The sequence below is a fragment of the Ischnura elegans genome, chromosome 7, assembly GCF_921293095.1.
Source record: "Ischnura elegans chromosome 7, ioIscEleg1.1, whole genome shotgun sequence".
Taxonomy (NCBI): domain Eukaryota; kingdom Metazoa; phylum Arthropoda; class Insecta; order Odonata; family Coenagrionidae; genus Ischnura; species Ischnura elegans.
In genome coordinates this window covers 68,358,668-68,381,771 of record NC_060252.1, presented here as the reverse complement: position 1 = coordinate 68,381,771, position 23,104 = coordinate 68,358,668, and the positions used below count along the sequence as shown (strand labels likewise).

At 39.2% G+C, this 23,104-nt stretch overlaps 1 protein-coding gene across 9 annotated transcripts in view; it reads right to left on the bottom strand.

Moving 5' to 3' along the window:
• LOC124162480 overlaps positions 1-23,104 on the bottom strand; it is a 401,724-nt gene that overhangs the window by 165,890 nt on the left and 212,730 nt on the right. For 4 of the 9 annotated variants that reach the window (XM_046539033.1, XM_046539027.1, XM_046539025.1 and 1 more), the window contains exons 1-3: positions 3,957-4,152; positions 3,543-3,859; positions 2,024-2,289 (exon numbers count right to left, since the gene is read on the bottom strand). In XM_046539033.1, coding sequence (XP_046394989.1) covers positions 2,024-2,289; positions 3,543-3,849 — 573 coding nt within the window. In that variant the 5' untranslated portion in view covers positions 3,850-3,859; positions 3,957-4,152. Of the gene's footprint in view, positions 1-2,023; positions 2,290-3,542; positions 3,860-3,956; positions 4,154-23,104 lie in introns of those variants that run through there. The other 5 variants (XM_046539032.1, XM_046539030.1, XM_046539029.1 and 2 more) reach the window with 3 other exon arrangements.

Here is a 23,104-nt window from a genome sequence, read left to right as displayed (position 1 = left end):
TGATAATGCCACTGGGTTCTTATTGATTACAGCGGGAAAAATTCCTCTTGACCTGGAATCCAACCACGGACCTTTGAATTTCATTGCCCTGCTGCGCAGACCACTAGGTTAATTTTTTTTGGTCCAGTGAATTAAAGAACCAATTCAGCAGAAATATAAAGGTGCGTTTACACTGTGTAACATTTTATATAAAACAAGCTACATGATTTACGACAAAGTTACAAACCCGTGTAACATTTTATATGTAACATTGTGTTATAAAACAAAAATTCGGGTTATACAGCAAGTTTTTGGTTTTTCGCTTCACGTGGGAAACCAAAAACTTGTTGTACAACAATTATATTTACTTTACAACACAATGTTACATGTAATATTTTACCCGGATTTGTAACTTTTTCGTAAATCACGTAGGTAACTTGTTTTATATAACATGTTACAGTGTGTAAACGCACCTTTACATTTCCGCTGAACTGGTTCTTTAAATCACAGGACCAAAAATAATTATTGTAGGTGGTCTGCGCAGCAGAGCAATGGAATCCAAAGGTTCTTGGCTCGATTCCCGATCCATGGGAATTATTATCACGGCAATTGATGTGAATTTTATCAACGTTAATGCGACAGGTTTGTAATATATCACAATGGCGATGCGTGCTCAAACCATGGTCGGCTGGGTTAATAAATATTTTGTACGGAAAGTACTAGCGTTTATACTTTTGGAAATAATCTGTCACGCCTAATAGGCAAAATTTTAATGAACGGTTGAACCAGACTAGACAGGATGTGTGAAGAGATCTTGGGATCGCCACCGGATCAGGAACTGCATTACTGCCGACGCCCCTATGTCCGACTCGACCATCGTCCTCAGGGCTATGAGAGTCGAGCGAGAATTTTTGACAAGCTCTTATCGACACTCATAGCCCTGACATCGAGTCGGACATCAAAACCTCGGCAGTAATTCAGTTCCTGATCCGCTGGCGATCCCGAGAACTCTTCACGCCGTCTATTTGCCGTGAAAGCACCAAATCTATCTTCAAATCCAGGTTGGAACGAGTTGGGGAAGTGATCATTGTAGATAAGTAGGTGAAAATACAGTCGGTAAGTTAGCTGGGAGACGTGAGGTTGGAGGTGTTAATAGGATAGACGGTGGTTTTACGAGGAAGTTGAAGAAATAGGTCAACCAAATCCAGGAAGAAGGTAGTAGTAACCAGTAAATTAGATCAGGTAGGTTGAAAAAGGTTACGTTTGTTGGATAATGTGAGATTAAGTGGAGGTTGGGGTGATAAAAGGTAGAAGGTGGTTAAAGGAAAAAACGGTAAACCAAATCCAGGAAGTAGGTAGGATAGTAATAATACAAACTGATGTAGCAATTTTCCACCCTTTTTAATTTGCTCAACCGGTTTCAATGCATGCACATTATTATCTAGAGCTGTCCCACTCTTGACAGACGGCTCTTGATAATGATGTGTATACTCTGAATCCGGTTGAGCAATTAATAAGTTTGGATAATTACTAAACCCATTTGTATCATTACTATCGATGAATTTCCACAAAGTGAACTCGTCGACGACAGGCCCGTGCTGGACACCTTCTTAGGGCAGTGGACGGCCAAGGCCAGAGGGCGCCAGTACTATGCAGGGGGAGGACTACCGGGGTGATCCAGAATGAATTATATTAATTTAAACTATTGTTTGCACAATCTAGACGATGTTAATAATGCTGCTAAATGAGACATCTTATGAAATCAAGCTAACTGCTCAATTTTGGTATTCTGACTGTAAACTTTTTTCAGTTTCGGAACAGGAGGGCGCCAAAGATTTCCAGGCTGTAGGGCGTACCGGGATAAGTCCCGGTGACCCGGCGGCCCAGCACGGGCCTGGTCGACGGTCAATCCGAAGTAGGTAGGAGTTAGAAAATATTAGAGCAGGTAGGTAGGAAAAGGTTGCTGGATGATGTGAGGTTAAGTCAGGGGATGTTGTTAGAGGTTTAGAGGTTGGCAGTTAGTGTTACGCAGGGAGAGCCGCACCTTCACAATTGTGGCCATGGCGGGTGGGTGGGTTGCAGCAGTGACAGCAGCGGTGACGGGCGGGGGCGGAGCGGGGCCCAATACCTCGAGCACCTCCTTGTCCATGATGTCTTCGTCCGCGTACGGCGGGTCGTTGTCGAGCGAGGGACCCAACACGGACGTGACGAGCGGTTCCTCGGGATTCGAGGCCGTGGAATCAGTGGCCTGTCTCAGCAGTCGCTCCTTCATCTCGGTGAGGTACGGGCAACGCTGCATTCCGGAGGGGCCTGCAAGCATCGATAAAAAAACACAAGTGTCATTAGTACATCTTGCGGTGTAAAGTTGAAAAGAGTAGAAATAAAATATAGACTGTATGCGACTGTCACTCTGTCATTAGAAACAAGCCCCCGAAAAAATTAAATCTACGAAAATCACGGAAATGGTATGAAGCTGTAAATAAGTGTTACTACATTTTACAATGTACAGTTTAAAGAGTTAATATAAACTTTAGAAAGTACGCGACTGTCATTCTGTCATCAGAAACAAGCCTCCGAAAAATTAAATCCATGAAAATCACGGAAATAGTATGAAGAACAAGTGAGATTGTAAAATAGGTGTTACTAAATATTACGATACACAGTTTAAAAAGTTGAAATACACTTAAGAAAGTACGCCCCTGTAATTCCGTCATCTGAAACAAGCGTCCGGCAAAATTGAATCTATGAAAATCACGGAAATAGTATGAAGAACAAGTGAGATCGCAAAATAAGTGTAACTACATATTAAGGTATACAGTTTAAAGAGTTAAAATACACTTTAGAAAGTACGCGACTGTGATTCTGTCATCGAAACAAGCCTCCGGCAACATTAAATACACGAAATTAACGGAAACAGTATAAAGAATTAGTGAGTACATCTTGCAAGTTTAAAGGGTCAAAATGAATGCAGAAAGGATTCTCGGGTTTTCCACCGGATAATTTGCTCAACGTCCCTCGACGTTTCGAAGAACGACTAGCTCTTCATCCTCTGAATGTCGTCTCCCAAATTGGCCATGTATGTATATACCCCGGGAAAATCTAAGAATTTACAGGTCAATATTAAATTTAGAAAGTACGCAATGGTTAATCATAATCTGTCATCAGAAACAAGCGTTCGGCAACATTAAACATATGACACTAACGAAAACGAGATGAAGAACAATTGAGATGGTAAAATAAGTCTTAGTACATCTTACGATACAAAGTTTACAAGAGTCAAAATAAACTTGAGAAAGTACGCAACTGTCAATCTGTTATATGACACAAGGCTTCTGCAACATTAAATATAAAACACTAACGAAAGAGTATTAAGAACAAGTGAGATACCTTGTAAATCGAGGTAGAAAAATCACTGAATGGTTAGATATAGGCAATCGCACGTCCAACGAACGATAAAGGACTTTGGACTACTATCTACTAACCGCCGAGCTTAAATATGCGACCCAAGTCAAGATAAATAGTATTTGAATGTATCATAAACCTTTTCAGCCACCGCCACTCACGTTCAGCATACTGCACCTCCTGCGTCCAATGAAGCACATCCCTCACGGCTGATGGATTGGAGGGATTGACGTCAACACGAGAGCACTCGCAGGAAGATTTGACCGGGGTTTCATCTCCTCGACCAAATCGACTTCTTTTCGTGCAGGTTAAACATTCCCATGTTCGGTTAAGTTCCAAGAGGAGCTGCAAATCCGTCTCACTGAGAGCCGTGCACGTAAGATGGAACACATCGCGGCAGCTGTGACAAGTCACGGTTTTTTGGTAACTTCCTACGGCCGTAGAACATGCTGGACAGTTTCTAAGCATCGGATACGAGCTAAACAGAAGTTCACATGGTAAGCAAGGTTTAAAGTAAAGACACTAGTGTTCATTACTAAGGCTCAAATAAATGAGGCTACTTTAACACACATTACCTGGAAGGAATTTGTCGAGGCAAATGTCTGATTTCTCAAAGTAATACTCTGTCCTCTCCTATTTGGAAAAATGTAAACAATTGATGAAAATATTTTTCCAAATGAAGTAACGCCAGATCACGACCATGATATTAATAGGTAGCTGTAACTGCCGCGACCATCTGGAATGATAACATTTTGACCACGTGAGAGAGAAAGGGGCTATGTAATCGTTGGTTGAAAAACTGCGGTAAACAATACCTTAGCAACCATGTGCGCAACGATTCTCTGCAGAAGCCTGAACATTGAATACACCAACACCTAGGGCCATATTCCAGAACGTCACTCGAGTGTTGATTTCCCTCACTCGTCACTCCAACTGCACTCGGTCGCTACTTTGGTATTCCAAGACGTCACTCGAGTGACGTTGCTCCCTCGGACTGCCCTCGGAAACGAGTGACCTGTGTTGGACACTCCGAGTGATCACTCAAATGGAGTGAGCAAAATTCAAGATGTCTGCCGTTAGCACCTCGCATATTTAAAGCGGAATATTGGGAGTAAAACGATATCCACCAACAAAATTTAATTCCAGTGATTTAAATAAAGCATGATTAAACAATTATAATTTAGTTTAGAGGCGTCAGTCGTTTTAATTAAGTTCAACTAACGTTCCTTCCGATACCCCATGGTGTCCACGGGTCCGTGATTTGGCATAATTTATAATCAGATAATAATTACTGATTTTATGAATGGAAATTTATATGATGTAGGAAATGTCAAAATCAAGATATACTTATTTACATTTGTGCATCGTTTTACTTATGTTATCGGCTATTATTCAAAATAATACTAAAACATTACGGGGACCTTACTGACTGGCTTTGACTCGGCTTGGGTTGCGATTTTTAAATCAACTTACAATAACCATATAGACCACTGTTAATAAAGTATGATGAAATTTAAGTAATATAAAAGTGTTTTGACCCCCTGCATGACATGTAATGCATCATTAATATTCCCCGAAGAAATATATTTTCAATAACTTCTCGCGTCGAGGTTCAAATTTACCGCTCTTCACTGCCGCGAGTCTTCTATTAAAGTTTTGCTATTGTTTTCGACAAGTAAACAGATATCGCCGAACAGCCCAAGAAGAATCACATTTATCTTAAAATAGGTTTACATCGGGTAAAGTATTCTCAAAGGCTTTCAATTTTAAGGAATGTATTAAAATGTTACAGGTAATCATGAACTAAACTTTGCCAGTGTAAAATGAGCAGGTAATATGCATTCGTTCCAAATTGGCGTTTCTGTCCTAGGAAGTTAGCTTGTCGACGAATTTTGAGTTCTCAATTCACTATTTTAAGTTATATAAGTGCATAGAGAAGGACTGTTTGCAGCTTAATCAACAGTGTTTGTGGTAATGTGATCGTGTGTTACTGAATATATTTTTGTGCAATGAAGCAATAGTTACAAAGTTATTGTGTACTTGTGGCTAAGATTTTCAAGTATTGGACTAGTTATAGGTTTCACGTTACTTTCTTTCATGTCATCAAGGTTTCAAAATGTAGTGATTATGATTACTGCTGTTGTAACATACTGTGTGTAGCATTTGTCACTGGACCTTCGAATATGTATTCCTATTCTGATAGGATTATCGTTTTATAATACTCATGAATTTGTTTATAAACTTAATTAAATCATCGATGTGATGAGAAGATATTTGATGTTACAGGATAGTGTTTCTTTTCCTTGTTCCTTACTCCTATTGGATCATAAAGGTATACAATTTGTGTATCGTAGCATACAACGAAGAAACCTTATTAATTTTCAATGTCCATTAGGTACATGTGAACCAAAGTTGGATGGGTAAAAAGTTGGTTGGATCTCCACGATTTCGACGATTGTTTGCAAGTTAATGGTAACGAAGCTCTTCCTCTTGAAAGTAGGCCACTAAGGGATCTTAATAACCCTATGTAAATGTTCCACGACAGAGAAGTCTGCGCAAGATTTAGATTTCCTTAAAAAAATTGTCAGAGATTTCATCATCCCCATAGCTTCGACCCCACACCTTAGCATTCTTTAACTGCCAGTGCCAGTAGCAATTCAGACATTAGTGTTTCTAAGATTTGTAGCCATTTGTTGTTTTTAAGTTGGTAAAGTTATTAATTGCTGGATACCACATAATGTTTGGTGGTGAATATGGCGTTAAAAATCTATAAGAATTTTTATTTCACTTCACATGTCTTGTCCAAGGTTGTTTGTGGTGATTTATTCAGAATTATTCTATCAAAAATATCAAAGTTTGTTAAGGTTAGCTTTTTAATGGGTACCTATTTAACTACACAGGATATTTTCACTTATTCAGTAAACTTGAATCTATTGTGATATAATATAACCAGGTTATAGCATGCAGCACACCCACCCTCTCATCCAATGGGTAGGTATGCCTGTTTTTTTTTATGAGAGAGCAATTGACATTAACACAAATTTCACATTTTCCTAAGTATGTACTTAATGTTCAGGAAAGCATTTAGTGTACCATTTTCTCTTTCACACCTTTTTTTGATTATTTGAAACCTACATCGCCATCTATGACGCTCCCTATAGTTCATATGAATTTGAAAATAATGTGCTCCAATTTATGTGTGTGTTACACTCACCAGTCTAAAATAATTTTTAAAACTTCCTGCTAGTAAGTATTGAGCGTAGTAATACACCTATGATATTGCCTACCTTTACTTTCAGGTGATCTGCTGAATAGAAATGTTTAATTTTTAAGTGTTCAGGGATTTTAACTGAGAAAAACATAGGAAAGCCAGAAATGAGTCAGAATTGGAATATAAAACCACTCACTTTATCAAGTTATATTACTGAAAGGATATGACCTATTTTTGAACTAACTTCTTAATATGGATATTCCACTTCAATAATTCTTCAATTATTAAGCCTGCAAACATGTCATGTAGTTATGTACAAGGAATTTCTCTTTTTTTAATATGGATAGTAGGGTATTAGCTCATTGATTAATCGTATTATGGTTAGATTATTGTGCCAGAAGCTGTAAAGATTTGCTTAGATTATTTTATAAGAATTGGTATCTTATGGCCCATTGATAACAATGTATAAATGTATGTAATACAATGTTTTCATTTTTCAAAGCTGTTGAGGTAATCACTCATCTACACAAGAAATGTGAATGGACCTAGGTTGCTTTTTGAGGATTGCCATATCCATGAAATTCTTTTTGAAAATTGCGGACTGAAGTACTTGTGATTGTCAGTGACCTTTGGAAAAATATTTCTTCAATCCTCGATTAAACTTAAGCTGATCGCATAATTTTAATAGATGAGATAGGCCACGAATCATTAATCTATGCAGTTGATCAAAATTTTATAGCAAAATTATGTATATTATGTTTATTGGTTCATTTGAAGAAATATTTTATAGTGAATAATAGCCATTTTAACATCCACCCTGATGGTTCACTATCTCCAATTTAGAAAAAAAAATTAAAGAATTCAGTTAACCATGTTACTTCCATTGTACTAATAATTGCTCCATTAAATATGACTGCATTAATATATTTTGTCCTCCTTATTGAGCAAAGATAGCTGTTACTAAGCAGAGTCGTCTGCTACCCTGCTTAAAAGTCAAAGAGATTATAAAGGATTAACATTGAGGAAGATGGTATAGGAGTGGGTAGGATGAACAAAAATAGTACATGGTTAGCAATTTATGGGTCCATTTTGTTGGATTACATGTGTGACTGTACTAGCATGAGCAAAAGTGCACTTCAAGTATTATGGTAGCTAAAGAATGTATGATATGTACTTAGATTTCTAACACATGGGTTTGTATAAGCCTCAAATCTTAGTCATAGCTCATAGTTGTTGAATTAATATTTACTCAGCTAACTCAAATTACCCATGAGTCTTTTGACAATCAATAATGATCATGCCTATCTTTCATAATGCTTATTTTCTGCATGGCTTATTTATTTACTGTGCTTTTAACATTTAAACTGCTTGGTCAATTATAATTATCACTTTAAATAGGACATGAGTAGTATGCTCACAAGAATGCCATTAGTTTGGTCTCCATAATTGGAGGGGCTGGCTGTGCATTTTTGTAAATCATAGACAAGATTTATGATTCAATAAGTAGTTTGGAAAATCAAGTGATTTTTATTTATTTAAACTAGATGTTGCAATCAACATATTGAATATAATCATCGGTATTGAATTGAAATAACATACATAAACAAATCTAAAAGAGTATAAAATTATAATGAGGCAAAATGAACATTTCTTAAGTGAGACAATTTATTTTAAAATATCAGATATTGTTTTTATATAATACATTTTTTTGGCTGAGGTCGTGGAAGGTGGTAAATCATGTTCTGACTTATTTTTCCTGGATAGCCTGTGAGGAAAAATTCATAGCTATTGGTGATTTCCTTGAGTCAGTTGAATTTTTCCGCTTCTAATCAAGTTCTATTTTTTTATTTTTGTTTCTAATAGAGCTGCCTCTTTCCTTGTGTTCAAAATTTCTTCTCAACCATATATATTATTTTGCATCTTTTTGTCCTGATATTGTATTCATCATTAACTATGGCTCTTTTTGTGGGTGGGTGGATGGAGGTAATGGTGGGTGGGCAGTGTTCAGAGTTTATATCTTTGGCTAGTGGCTGAAGTGGAGTGCAGGGTGGCAGTGATGCTGGTAAGAGTACCGATGAAGGTGTATCAGTATTTTGTTAGCTATAGACGATGTTGATGAATTGAGAATGGTAGTTGTGGTATTTGTAAGGGATGGAGCTCCTTCTTTGTTGATGCCAGCCATTGTATGAAAGTCAGCACACAAGTGAAGGCAATGCAAAATATTAATCAAATAAAATAATTAAAAACTTTTGAGAAAAGAACTTTAAGACTAAAAATATGATACTGCAATTTGAGTATTGTATCTCACTACTACTATCATTATGTACAACAACAGGGGCGGATCCAGGATTTCTTTCTGGGGGGGGGGGGGCACAACAAGGCCGTATCCGGGATTTTGTTCTGTGGGGGGGGGGGGGGCACAAGGATACCTCGCAAAACAAAACGAACGCAATGATAATGGGACCGTATTAAAATCTTCCATATTTTTTAAGGGGGGGAGCGAGCCCCCGTCCCTACAACCACCTATGTATATCAACTATATTATCACTATCCCCTGTATTTGGGATGTGGTATGAAATGCATGGCACTGTAATCTCCAGCAAGGGATCAGTAGTCGGGGGATTGGAGTAAGGCCCTCCACAAGTGCCCATTCTCTCCTGCGTCTACTTTGCTTAGGTGGCTTTCCTTCGAGCTGTTATATTCTCCCATGCTTATATTTTGGCTGTCAGACATCACGCTAAGGCAAAAACGAAAATCAATCCAATGGATATTCTTGTTATAATGCATTTAGTACCATACAATAAGAATTGGAATTAAGGAAAACGAATGTTTCATATATCATTATTTACACCCCATCGCCTGTATATTAACTTAAGTGAGTGTTCAGTATGCATTATTCATCAATATAATAATGTTTAACTGATCGTAACGTAGCTCATCCATCCGCTTTTCATAATTACATCTCAAAGACTTAATTTATATTTTTTCTTTTCGTCTCGGCTATCGGAATCGATTATAAAAGCATTAACAAACATACCCCATGAACGAAACTGTGCGCATTAAATTCCTCTGCTAGCTTCATCCAGCTTTTATTTTTTGCTGCTGATGTTTGCGTGTCAGTTATGTTATTTTCTTACGTTGATATATATTTGAAACCCAAAGAAATGACGAAAATGTAGCCCTGTTGGACATTTCTATTTACAATCAGATTTGCCGCAGATTATTATCGCTCGTCATTTTTTTGGTGTAAATACGTCATAGTAACTCGCAATCCCCAGTTACTTGTATCGATACTGGCCCTCAAATGAGTGGAGTGTGAGTGTGTTCTTGGAATACCGATCAACAATCACACTCATTCTGAGAATGAGTGATCACTCGAATGAGTACGAGTGATCACTCGGAGTGAGTGACGTTCTGGAATATGGCCCCTACTCTACTGAGTAAAATATGTGATTTTGTGCTAATTTACATTTCTATTGATAGGTATAATTCAATGAATGTACACACTCCAATGCAACGACATGATTGATTTCTACGTAGGTATTCGATGCCATTACAATTAATAATACTTAAATTTTGAATCCCTTATAAACTAAAATGATTTATATAAATGCACTAATGGATCATTACAGTACGCAACAGCAACAAATAAGGACCCTTAATATACTAAGTAGCTCATCAACATGGAAAAAATTCTAAGCAGGGTTAATAAAGACATTAATTATATTAAATGATGCCACTTCAATAATAATGCTAGGGCTATTATGCCACATTATGGAGGTGCATAGATAAAACATTGTCTACTACGTCTACCCTTTGTTATTCACATAAGTTCCGTGATACGAAAGTTATTTAACTATATTACTTTAATTCGCGTAAATGATCCTTTGTTCCTTAAAAAAGTTCCTTTAACTTCACCATTTTTTGATTCAATTTGGAGTACCTCAAGGAATATCGGCCGCAAAATTATACGAAACAAGTAATTTAATTTTTCCCGAGCCTTAAGTTACCTCTATAAACCTTCATCATTCTTAGGAATAATCTTCACCGTAATATCTACAGGTGTATATGACCAATTGGGTCGATGGAAACAGATTCTATGGTAGTTACACCTCACTATATAGGTTGCCGAGAAAGTCGGTGAGTACAATACCCACGCTGCATTTTCATTCGCAAAACAACTCGCTTCATCTCAAAGAGACGTTTACCGCGGCCTCAATGATATCGGATTCCAATTCGAGGGCTTCAAATATCTTGCCACCGAGTGGCCTACCCCACTGCTAACGGATTCAGCGCGCATTGTCTTACTGCACCACGCCTTCTCCGTCCTCAGGGCAATTTTTTTTCTAACGTGAAATTTGACGGCAGCAGGTAATTGTACCGCCGATGGATCTCCGTCAAAATTAACCTACTAAATGACCTCAAAGAATATTCACATGTGAAGGGTGAATTAGAGTTTTGTCCCAAATTACATTCATTATTAAGGTATTCTACTGGTTAAGCTGACTAGAGGCTTCCGGAATGTGGTGCTACAAAAGAATGATGAAGATCAAATGGATCGACCGAGTTAGAAATGAGGAAGTTCTAAAAAGAATAGGAGAGAAGAGAAGCCTCAAGAAAACATTAATAAGAAGACGGAAGAAACTTTTAAGCGATATCTTGAGACATGATGGCCTGATGAAGAGAATCTTGGAGGGACAAGTGAATGGCAAGAACGGAAAAGGAAGGTCTCGAATTAAAATATTTGGAAACGTAAAGAAGGACGTGAAAGAGAAAAAACACACAGGTATGAAAAAATTAGCTGATAAGAGAATTGAGTAGAGAGCTGCATCAAACCAATCTTACGATAGTTTGAAGGTGAAGGTAGATTTACATGGACCATTTGCGAATTACTCCGGACGTTTCCCTTCCCATCATGAACCAACCTTTTCATTTCTAACAAGGTCTATTCACTTTCACATTATCTATTACTCCTATTACCTTCCTCTCTCTTCCAGCCTTCCAAGCATTCTTCTTTCAACCAAGTTTTTTTTAACATCCCCTTCCCGCTCAGTTCTCCCTTCATTCCTGTACAACCCATGACTTCCAATGCTTGGCCTGCTGGAGATCGCGATGCATAAAAGGCCCCACACCACGGGTAGACACACGAGTAACATAAAATACTTTTTGATAATATTTATATTCGGAGCATTGTGTTGCTATGTCCGAAAATTGGCAGGAGACTAAAATGGTGTACGCTGGTCCACGCGATAATGCACCCTACGAAAGTGCATCCGTTCACGCCAAGTGGTCTTAAAAAGGAAACATTTCCGAAGAAAAGGTCTGCCGTGGATATCCTATCCAGCGTGCGTCGGTTTCGGTGCAATGTTTACGTGGACGTTGGGCGATTGAGCAAACACATAAAGACTGATGAATGGGCCTCCTCTTGTGTTTGTTTCCCTTCCGGAATTGGAGGGACGGCTAGGGCGTTCCCTCACGTACGTGTTCCGCGGGTTCCCCGACTCACAGGATGAAAACGTAAAAAATTTCCAAATAGGGTGGTTTCCTATTTTTTTTAATTGCCTAAATCGTACTCCTGGAGAACGTATTTCACGTTTTTAGATTTTTAAATGGCGATATCTATTTTTCGCGATGCAATGAAAACTGAAAATTATCAAGCGCTCGAAAACGCGACGGCTACGTATGAATGCTGGGAAAAGCCCCTGTGACGTCATTCTGGTTCCAGCCACCGCCGCACAGTGGTTCAAAATCGAAAAAAGGTGGTCGAAATTAATACCGCTTTTATTCTTAGTCACTGTTGTATTATGAAGAAGGTTTTTTATAAGAATTTTGTCCGCTGAATACGAATTTGAAGTTATTTTTGTCGTATCTTTGATATCATTGTTTTTAAATGGCCGATTATTTAAGCAATTAAATGTTAAAAATAGATATTGTATTCAATTATTCATTCAAGGTGTAGATTGATGCGCATCAAATAAATCGACGTATTTTTTCAGATCTGTGACTGTTATTTGTTAAATTTAATATTATTTATAAATTATATAAACAATTAAAGTTGACCGTTTTTAAAGCAACAGTAATTTGTGTTCGTATGCAATTTTTATCTGTTCAGCCTAAGTTAAATTTTTTATGCATAATCTACGATACTTTCATTTTTTTAATGAATTTGCGCGCCGTGTGAGGCCATGCGCCAGGAATTGCGCAGGTTATAACTGAATTAATTTCTAGAATGACGTGGAAAAGCGCTAATGCATGAACGAAATTATAACAGGGGCTATTTTTCCATCTCACGTCCACGCATTCTCACATGTGTTCTAGCAATTCACCGCTCTACACGATGCAATAGGGTAGTTTACTATTTTTTTAAATTGCCTAAATCGAAAGATTATTACTCCTAGAGTATGCATTTCACGTTTTAGATTTTTAAATGACGATGTACATTTTTTGCGATTAAATGAAAAGTGAAAATTTCAAGCGTGCGAAAACGCGACGGCTAAGTATGAGCGCTGGGAAAAGCCCGTGTGACGTCATTCTGGTTTCGCCGTGTGAGGCCACCTTGGTGCGAGACAATGGGCACTGATACGATGCAGGCTGCTTGCAGGTTGCAGAGTACCCTGCTAGCAGGTAGCGCTTGGCTTAAATAAGGATTATTAATACCCTATCAAACGAAGGAAACTTTCCGGCCATAGGCAATTTTAATAGGTAATTATTAAGAAATGTTTCCCTGAGCTCTGTGCCTCATTCCTGCATTGGTAATCTCAGACGATGTAAAACTCCTATCTACTCGTATGGCATCTGGGTCCCTGTGACATCGCTTGGAGTGGCATCGCATGGCCGCCAATCTGGCCTTTTTCAAATGAGGTTAAAATTGACCATTAACATTATTATAAACTGGGATTTCTAAAACCAAATACTTTGTATATTACGAATACACTAATGTTGGGTAACGAATCGTAATCAATGCCTTTCGTTTTTTTTAATGAAGGAAACTACCCTATTGCTACTAGAGAATGCAGTGGAAAGAAGAGTTCGTGGAATGGAAGTTTATGCACTCCAAGAGGAGTTTTTGAATTATTACGGGTGGAGGTACCAGTTATGTGGTGCTAGCCGAAAGAAGATGATTATCTAACGGATAGCCCACGAAATGAGGAAGAGCTCGTAAGAATGAAAGAAAAGAGAATGTTAAAATTTTGATGATGATCCAAATTCCGTGTTCTCAGACCACGTTTGTAGTTTGTTAGGGACAGCATCTTCAAAAGCCATACTCCTTTCGCCATCAAGTCGAAGTTAAGAAGTCTTGATTTTTCGCCGCATTACATGCCGCACAGCAATCCCTCTGCTGAATATTGATTGGCTATCAATCTAATCCACTCTTTACTGATTAGGAAGCCATGATCTCTGTTAATAATATGGGTCCTTTTGATTTCAAAGGCTCCAGGTTTTCTCACTGTGCGTGATTTTTGCGTGTATTTTTCTTGAAATACAGACGTGAATAAAACGCGTTGATACCTGTTTTTCTTTACTCGCAACAAAATTGACCACCAGCTTTCACATAATAATTTTTTTGCCATGAATCTCTTTGAAACTAACGACTCGATGACGATTATCAACGTCAAGAAACGGATAGAGCAAAGCTTACCTTCGCCGTAATGACTACGTAGGAAAAAAAGATCACGGAACAACGAAAATGACCACAGTTGGAGAGCCATTGAATTTTCAAATGAATCGTTCAATCAGTCATCTATTACTCAGAGCAACAAAATGACACGATGTAGAAGAACCGTTCCTGTGGAAGTGAGCCCCTTCGAGTGAGCCGTAACTCGCGCGCCTTATGCCCCGTTTAGATCACGATTGTCCCAGCGATCGTCCTAACGATGGTTGACAGAACTAGCCGTTTGAATGCATGTCCGGACAATAGTACACGTAGTTCCTAAAGTAGCCACTTTACGATGGTTAGGCGCTGGGAGACCGGAAGAGGAATCGACAAGAGAAAAACGAAAAGCTCCCTTCGCTCTATTTTTTATTCATAGATTTGTCCAAGCAAGGAAGAATATGGGCAGAAGAAAAATTATTCGTTACATACACGTTGAACACAGTAATATCTTGACCCTGCATACCTCAACAGCTTTGCTAACCGTCACTTTCTCGTTCACTTTGGATGTCAGCACTAGAGGGCAGCAAAGGTTTTGGCATCATCCGAAATTGACCCCGGAACCGGAAGTACTGCCCCAAGCCCAGTGAGAATTTCGAACGGCTTTTGCTCCCTCTCTCTGGGAACTGAGGAACCGCAAGCCGCAAACAAATGAATAAAACATTTCGGGACGCGCGGTAGGTGTCAGGAATGCAGTAATGAGGAAGGAGAAAAAGAAAAACACCAGGGCCCGAAAAACATGTAACCGTGACTGCGCATGAGCATGTGACAAGGGAAAGAAAACCTGTGGCCGAGGGAATAAATTCAGGACTCGCTCACGTCGAACACGAGATTAAGTACGTTTTTGAAAGAGCTAATAATCAAGTTAACATTTGCTCAAAAGTTAACTTAACTTTTGTGAAAAAGTTAACTTATATATACCACGAATCGTGATCTCATGACTCTTTTCGATCCATCTGTTGTTGGCACCTCGGTCGCTTTGTAATTAGTTTTCCAAAATGTCCGTAGTAAGGCGATGATTGCTTTACGATTCACTTATTTAAAATATTTACCATTCAATATTTACAATCAAGAGTAAAATCATTGAAAGTTACCAATTTAAAGCGATCACATCATCCAGAATATAAATGTCGGTTAACAGCCGTAATTATTATCTATTTCTCCGTGAAATTAGGATACCTGTATTCTCAATATTCGCAATAGAATACTAGCAAATGCAATTGAAATGTCATAAATTTGACAGGCTATCATTCGAATATACATTTCGGTTAACAATCCTAATTAAGGCTTATTTCTCCGTGAAATTCGGATTGCTCTGCTCGTCAGCCGCGCCTGAAGCATCTGAGCAACTTTTGTAAACCCATTTAAATGCGTGGTAGGTGACAACACATCTGTAGATATATAATATCTACATTATGAATCGAGACGGACGGAATGCTCTTTTGTAATATTCCTGCTCGAAACAACCCTCTTCATCTAAATAATCTCCTTTCCAAAAAGACTACTCGTGTTTAATGACCTCGGCGGTTTCACGTTGTCAAATAAGTGGAACAAAGAATTTTATCAAATTTTGAGTTAAAAAAATGAAATTAAAAGTAACTTATCGTGCAAAATGCAAAAAAAAAGCCTTTAATTAGTCTGCTATGAGGGAAAGAAGAATTTACTAGTGGTTTATGGGTTTCCAAGATGGCCGAGAAGGCATTAAAGATCACGACGACGCGTTGCCGTATCCCCGACCTAAGTAAATACTCATGTACACTCTCAAGTACATCTAGCGCCCACACTCTAAAAGGCCGCTATGCACGGTGAATGATCATGCGGATGAAATCATTCGCCATGTATAACGGAAAAAATCGTGAATGAACCGTAGTGCCTATGATCATTCAATGAAAATTAGAACATGTTCTATTTTTGCTCGAATGATACCGTGAATGATGACGGTGCGAATGATTTCATTCGCTAGATCATTCACCGTGTACAGCGGCCTTAAGAGCCTTTGATTCCTATCCTAGCTAAGGGGACGCATCACTGCGCGCTAGGATTAGATTGTTTGAGCAAGTGAGAGTAGAGATGTTTTAGGGCTACACGGAGAACATCAAGAACTGGCAATGCGGGAAAAATGAAAGATATGATTATGACCTGGTAGTGAAATGATTATGAAATGGGGACGATTTTGAAGGGGACAACATTATTGTAGACGAAGAAATAAATATTGTTTTCAAAAAACTAAAATTTTCGTTATTTTATGAACACACGTCGTACATCAAGCAGTCCGCAAGAGAATTATTTACCACTAGCACGCCACTAGGGGTTGCTCGGGAAAGTAAGGACCCAAATAAGTGGGAAACTTGGAACTTAGATTTCGTTATCATATAGGAATTTTATAATTCTTCTTTGAGCCTGCCAAGAGGTGTGCTTACCCCGCAGGATGTCCAATCGCAAAAATTGTATGACATGACGTAACGAACGGCAATGAGAAAACGACGCAAAGGACGCATCAAACGCAACCGAAAGTATTTACTACGGGATTCGGGAGAATGAGATGCACGTATGTACTAACTTGCTCGCAATCCGTTCAGCCGTATGGAAGGGGACATCCATTAATTACGCGAGTTGATTTTGGCGATTTTTAGACCTCCCCTTCCCACTTGGTGAGATATCTTGAGATTCGGCTCGACCCCTTCCCTCTAATCTCACGTGAGATTGTTCAAATTGCGCATATTTCAGTGTCAATACGTCAATCTATGCTTCATTGGGTTGGATTCATTTTTAAAAAAGTGAATTTGATTATTTTTTATTTAAGATTAGTTAAGACTAGTATTTAAGATTACTATGATCGCAATCTAGACTCACATTTTACACCGTTTCTTGAGGAAAAAAGTTACATGAATTTGCCAGGACCCCCCCTCTCTCCCACGTGAGATTAATTGAGAATAGGCTTGACCTCCTCCCACCTGTACGCCTCACGTAATTAATGGATGCCCCGACATCCTCTTTTATACATATATAGATAGATAATATTCGTTACATAGTCGTAGTTCTTTCCCGCGCATATCCGATGAGGCTTCCGTCCGAGGTGACACAGATTCCGTTCCATTTCATTCTTCCGAGAGAGTGCTGCCTCCCCGCCTCTCGCCCCATTCTCCTCTCCGTCCCCTCCACTCACGCAAACATTATCCCACCACAAAAACAAACACGTGAGCCACTCTCACTCGCCCATTAGGCTGACGAGTTTGCGGACGCTCTCCATTCTACATCTGGCCCTAAGTCGACGACTACTATTCCCGTTCTCTCTCCAATCCGTGAGATAACAGCACGCGAGGTTCATTCCACCTCCGTCAATTGATGGAGATGATGCATTCAATACAACATTCAATATATTTAACATTAAAAAATATAAACTCGATGGTCTCAGGCTTTACCTTGCGAAAATCCATGGTAAAGAATTAAAACGGTGAGATACTTTTTTCACAGATTTTATTTAAGTCGACCGGTTTCGTCGCAAAGGCGACATCTTGAGCTACAGAGTTTGTTATTTTGTTGTTTATTTGGTTGTTACTAACAAGGAGACATCGCCAAATTGATGTTTGGGATCTGGATATGGATGTTATTTTCTGAAACTATTTAGGTAAGTTAGAAAAAGTGTCACGGCTTTCTTCCACATATGCCCGGGTTCGAGAGATACTCGCTTGTAAAGATTTCGCGCAGCATCACATCCATTGAGTAATCTCCATCTCTCAAATATGGCCATGGCGGTGGACTAGGGCGCTAGTCCTTATACCTACAGAAAGTGTCTAGGAATCGAGTCCCAGTGTCGGAAATAGGTTTTCTCTCTTCTAGTTTTTGAAATCACTGTTGCATTTTATCCCCATTCGTTTTATTTACTTACTTCACGATTTTTTAAATTTAATATCAATTTTTGGATTTTAAACAAAACTCCGAATTGTGCCTTACCACGCGAATTAGAGGACGAATATCTCGCGAACCCGGGACTATGTGAAAGAAAGCCGTGACACTTTTTCTACCTTACCAATAGAGTTTCAGAAAATAACATCCACATGTAGATCCCGAACATCACTTTGGCGATGTCTCCTTGTAAGCGTTGGTAGGGGAGGGTTGCGGAGTGGGTAGGGGAAAGGGTACTAAAGGAAGTTCTGGGACCGGTACGGTGGTTAAAGTAGGGTCGGAGAGTCACTCAACTTCAGGGGAATTTCCAAGAGGGGGAAATGGTAAACAAAAATATTGTCATTAGCTAAAATTTCATTCCTGATGTGCTTTCTAATCTCAAACTCCTCCGAGCAGTCCATTCTTCTTCCCTTTTCTCAAGGTGGAGAATTTCCGGGACAAAATGTCGAAAATGTCGCCTTTGCGAAGAAACTGGTCGACTTATATAAATTCTTTGAAAAAAAGTACCATACCTTTTTAATTCTTTATTAAAATTTATGACTGTCAGGAAAGACTAAAACTTTTATAGGTCCAAAAATATTTATTCACTAGCTACAGGTTTGGAAACAATCTATCATCTTCTGGCTGGCATACACTGTATCGAAACCTGTGTAAATACATTATTGTGGAACTAGTAAAGTTACTTTCCTGATAGTCATGGAGGAGTCCAATCTAGTAGCGCCACAAACCATTGCATTAAAATTATGCCATGCTGCTGCCATTGTTCGATTACTACATTTTTTCAACTTTTTTAACAACTGGTAAACAATTACGTCACCGTGGGAGGCGGCACGCGGGTTAACTGGACGTACCAACTACTCCAAGTATATTCATGTAGAATAAAAATTTATAAAATGATGGTTTCGATGAAATATAAGTGCTCTTTAACACACCAAAAATCTTCACAAAATGGAATTCGTAAACGCAGCGTAATCTCACATTTATGCGCGCGGTTGAGAGAGGAATATATAAAATAAGTTATTCACTCACTCAAAGTGAGTAGACCCAAAATTTAGTGATAAGAGGTGAGGGTAGATATCACCCTGAACTAAACCAGAGGCGTGTGACTTTCACTCATCCAGGGAATGTATACATAGGTCAGTTACACTCTCTAGGCCACCTCGCATTTCGAGGATTTTATAAAAGGGATGTCCGAAGGCTTCACCCCAGACTTGAACCCAGGACATCTGGATCAGCAACTACGTGCTCAACCCTCCTAGGGTACCACGGTGCACAGAAAATAAATCATGAATGAATGAATTTCCTTAGATTGGAGAAATAAATTTACCTGACTAGAAATGCGAATTTTCTCAATTTTTTAAAAATATAATATAACTTTATTCCATTTACATTCAAATATATTACATTAGAACATACTTAAATAATCATGGAATATATAGGTACCCCTTATTGAATAGTTATGGGGCTACCATCTTAAACTTTTTACATAGGTCTGGTGCTAGCACACATGAGAAGTAAAATTTCTTTGCATACAGTTATTTGTTCTCTTGCCGATTGCATTCATTATTACAAAATGTATTTCAAATATTTGCACAAGGATAACTATTTTTCTTGTATAAACGCATAATTACATACATAGAATATACAATATACCTTTTATTGTAAACTTTTTAAGCCACCTTTCTTAGTAGAAACTCTACTTCCTCACACCTCATAAGCCATTTTTTTTTTTACATCGGATGCAATTAAAATCAAACGGATGATACAAATCTAGCCACCACACGAACCCGATTCCTCTCACCCCAATAGCGATAAGCTACCGGAGAGTATCGCGTAAACTTGATCTTCCATAAATATTCCGCCTGGACGCGCTGTGGCGCGAGATCTCGACCCTTAAAATGGCTCGCTTTAACATCCCGCTTTAACGCCCAGCCTACTGCCCCTCCTCGCCCGATTACCTCCTCGCAGGCTGGATGGATGAATCGAAGCCGCCCTCTCCAGCAGCGCCCAGGGAACTAGGCCCACACCTCCCCTTCGCTGGGAGATATCCGCTCTTCGCACGTGCCCTGTCCACGCCCACCTCTCCCCGGGGATAAAGAGGGCGGTTCCCGGCACATTCAAGACCTGACTAAATGTTCACCTACACTCTGAAGTACCTACATCGAGCTCCCGAATTCAAAGCTTCTTTGCTTCCTATCATCGCTATGGAGGCGCATCACGGCGCGCTAGGCTTACAATGCTAAAGCAATTGACAAAACATGTATGATCTAAGATTTTCCCGGCGTTGCTAAAAAGTTTCTCGGGTTTTCCACCGGTTTCGATCAGCAAGTCGCTGATCGAAACGTCGGGAGACATGGACGACACCAACTGGTGGAAAACCAGAGAAACTTTTCAGCGAGAAAACATATCTTTAGAAGTGACCTGATGATATAGATATCGATGATGTAATCACGATAATTACGCGATCAATATGAGACTATAACAGCAGCGATTGGACTTAGGAATAGGTTGGTTGGTTACGTTGGTTACGCTACTGCATCCAAGCCAAAAGATTTTTTTGAAGGAAAATTTCATACCTGATGTAAATAACTATGCGCCCATGCATAAGACTTGATAATAAGTTACTTGTTGCACGGAACAATATGGAAAACGGGCGTATTTTAACAACGATGAAGTAGTGCTTTTTCTTCAGAAATCGTCTGTGCTAGCACCTTTTTTTCATGCCTCAGTGGCGCTGGGGCCACATCCCCGACTGCCAACCAAGAGGTCGCGGATTCGAATCCCGCTTGGGTGAATTGACCACCATCCAGGGCATGGATGCATGGGATTATTAAAACAAGTAAATTGTAAGAAAGGACTTAAGTTCTAAATTCGCTTGAAATAAAGACGACGTTATTATTAATATTAGTATTTCCATCTCTTGAGTTTCATCGTGTATTGAGCCACCTTGTAACAACTTGTTCGGAAAACCCTTTCTGGAATTTGGCTAGGAGGAATATAGTTTAGCTGATAGCATACCTGGCCGAAAATAGGGATAACAGGGATCGCAACCAATCTCAGTTAAATTATTTCTTCGTGGTAAATTACATCCTTGTGGTAAATAGCTTTGTACCCGTGCGAAGGGATGGGTGTAAAGTAACATGTAGAACTTTGGATAATCGAAAATATTCGACAGGACTACAGAATGCGCTCATTTTTTATTTACTTGAAAATTTTTAGGCATATTTATCTTGCTCAAATCTTGCTCCAGACAAAGGCAGCGATGGGTAATGGGTAAAATAAAAGCCCACGATGATATACATAAGGAAGATGGACGGAGAACAATGGATAGAAGAATTATGACGACGTTATCAGAACGAGTACAACGATAAGGGACCCAAGGAAGTCCGGACAGGAGGATTGATGAGTCTGTATTATGTGAAAACATGCGCCCAATATATACAGGTTGTTATCAAAAGGAAATCCCATACGGATCGATATCATAAAAAAATAATGCTTACCCTTGGTTTCCATCGGGTCATGCAGGGAAATTGCTGCTGACGTTCAGAAAACCGAGTTCGTTTCCATCCTCAGGGCTTAATTGACCCGATGGAAAACCCAAGCAGCAATTCAGGACACTTAGTGCGACACTTAGCGATTCCTCCAAAACTGAATAGGCGAACGTAGGTTTGTCAGAATACGTGAACGTACAACTCGCTCCCGACCAAGCCACAAGATTGAGAGTATCACACTCAGGTTTGGGGGAAGGCTTCCAGGGTCATCTAGCACTTCGAGGATATTTTTTTCGGAGTTTCGTGACCTTAGACTTCACCCGAGACATTTACCTTTTAAATTTCCACACCCACAAGATAAACCAAAGACCTGAAGGGTATAATTAGGGATGTTAAATTACATTACTGATGATGAGATCTATCAAATTCATAACCTTTCAATGCAATTCCTCGTAATTACAAACATTGTTATAAAATATTGGGAAAAAAGTGGATCGCACTGCACTCGTCACCACCCCGCGGACATTTTTGAGCACCCATTAAAATGCGACCGAAGTGGCAACAGAAATCAACTTAATATTGGATGGAATTGGGCCTCCTCTATTCAGTATCCTTAATCAATTTACTCCACCTTATTTAAGTTTTGAAATATTAAGAATAACATATATTGGTTAAATAAACAACACACCCCTGCAGAGTTCACCCACTCACCCCTATTAATATCCCCTATTCGACGATGTCGTATCACACGAGGCGCCCACTTATTCCGAGGCCAACCTCCCGCACACTGCTGAAATCACACGCGCAGAAAATGCCACGACACCCTCCGCACCCTACTGCACCACGACCACACCCTCCTCCCAATGACGTCACAAAATTGGAGCGTGCCACGTGGACCGCAACGACGACTGTAATCTCCGCATGAGCGACTCCGATCGTCACCGAAAAAAAAATGAAGGTCGAGAAGCATGGTTTTCGAGTGACGCTGAAAGAGGCTGCGAGCTTCACGAATCCAACCACATATAGCAAGCCAAATGAATCACTTTTGATAGTTCGTAATCACACCTGTGATTTAAGTAGCTTTCCAATACCATTAAGGAATAAAGGTGGGAGTTCGAAGGACTACTTACTTGATCACTGCGCTATAAAGGGAGGTTATTCACAATGACTCTAACAACACCTAATATTCATGAAATAATATAGGTGAAGAGAATAACAAAAGAGTTATAGCAAATTATGAAAGAAAATGGACCAAACGATAAAAACATACGGAGCTTACATATGGATTACCGAATGAAAAGTATGGAGTACAATCCAGGGAATGAAATACCCAAGATCAATGCAAGGGGAGACCGAGCAAGTAAAATAATTTAAGGACACACAAGAATTAAGAGCTTTCCGTACCTTTTTCAAAAGGTACGGAAAAAGCAAAAAAAAATAATGGTATGGGTATGTTAAAAGTAT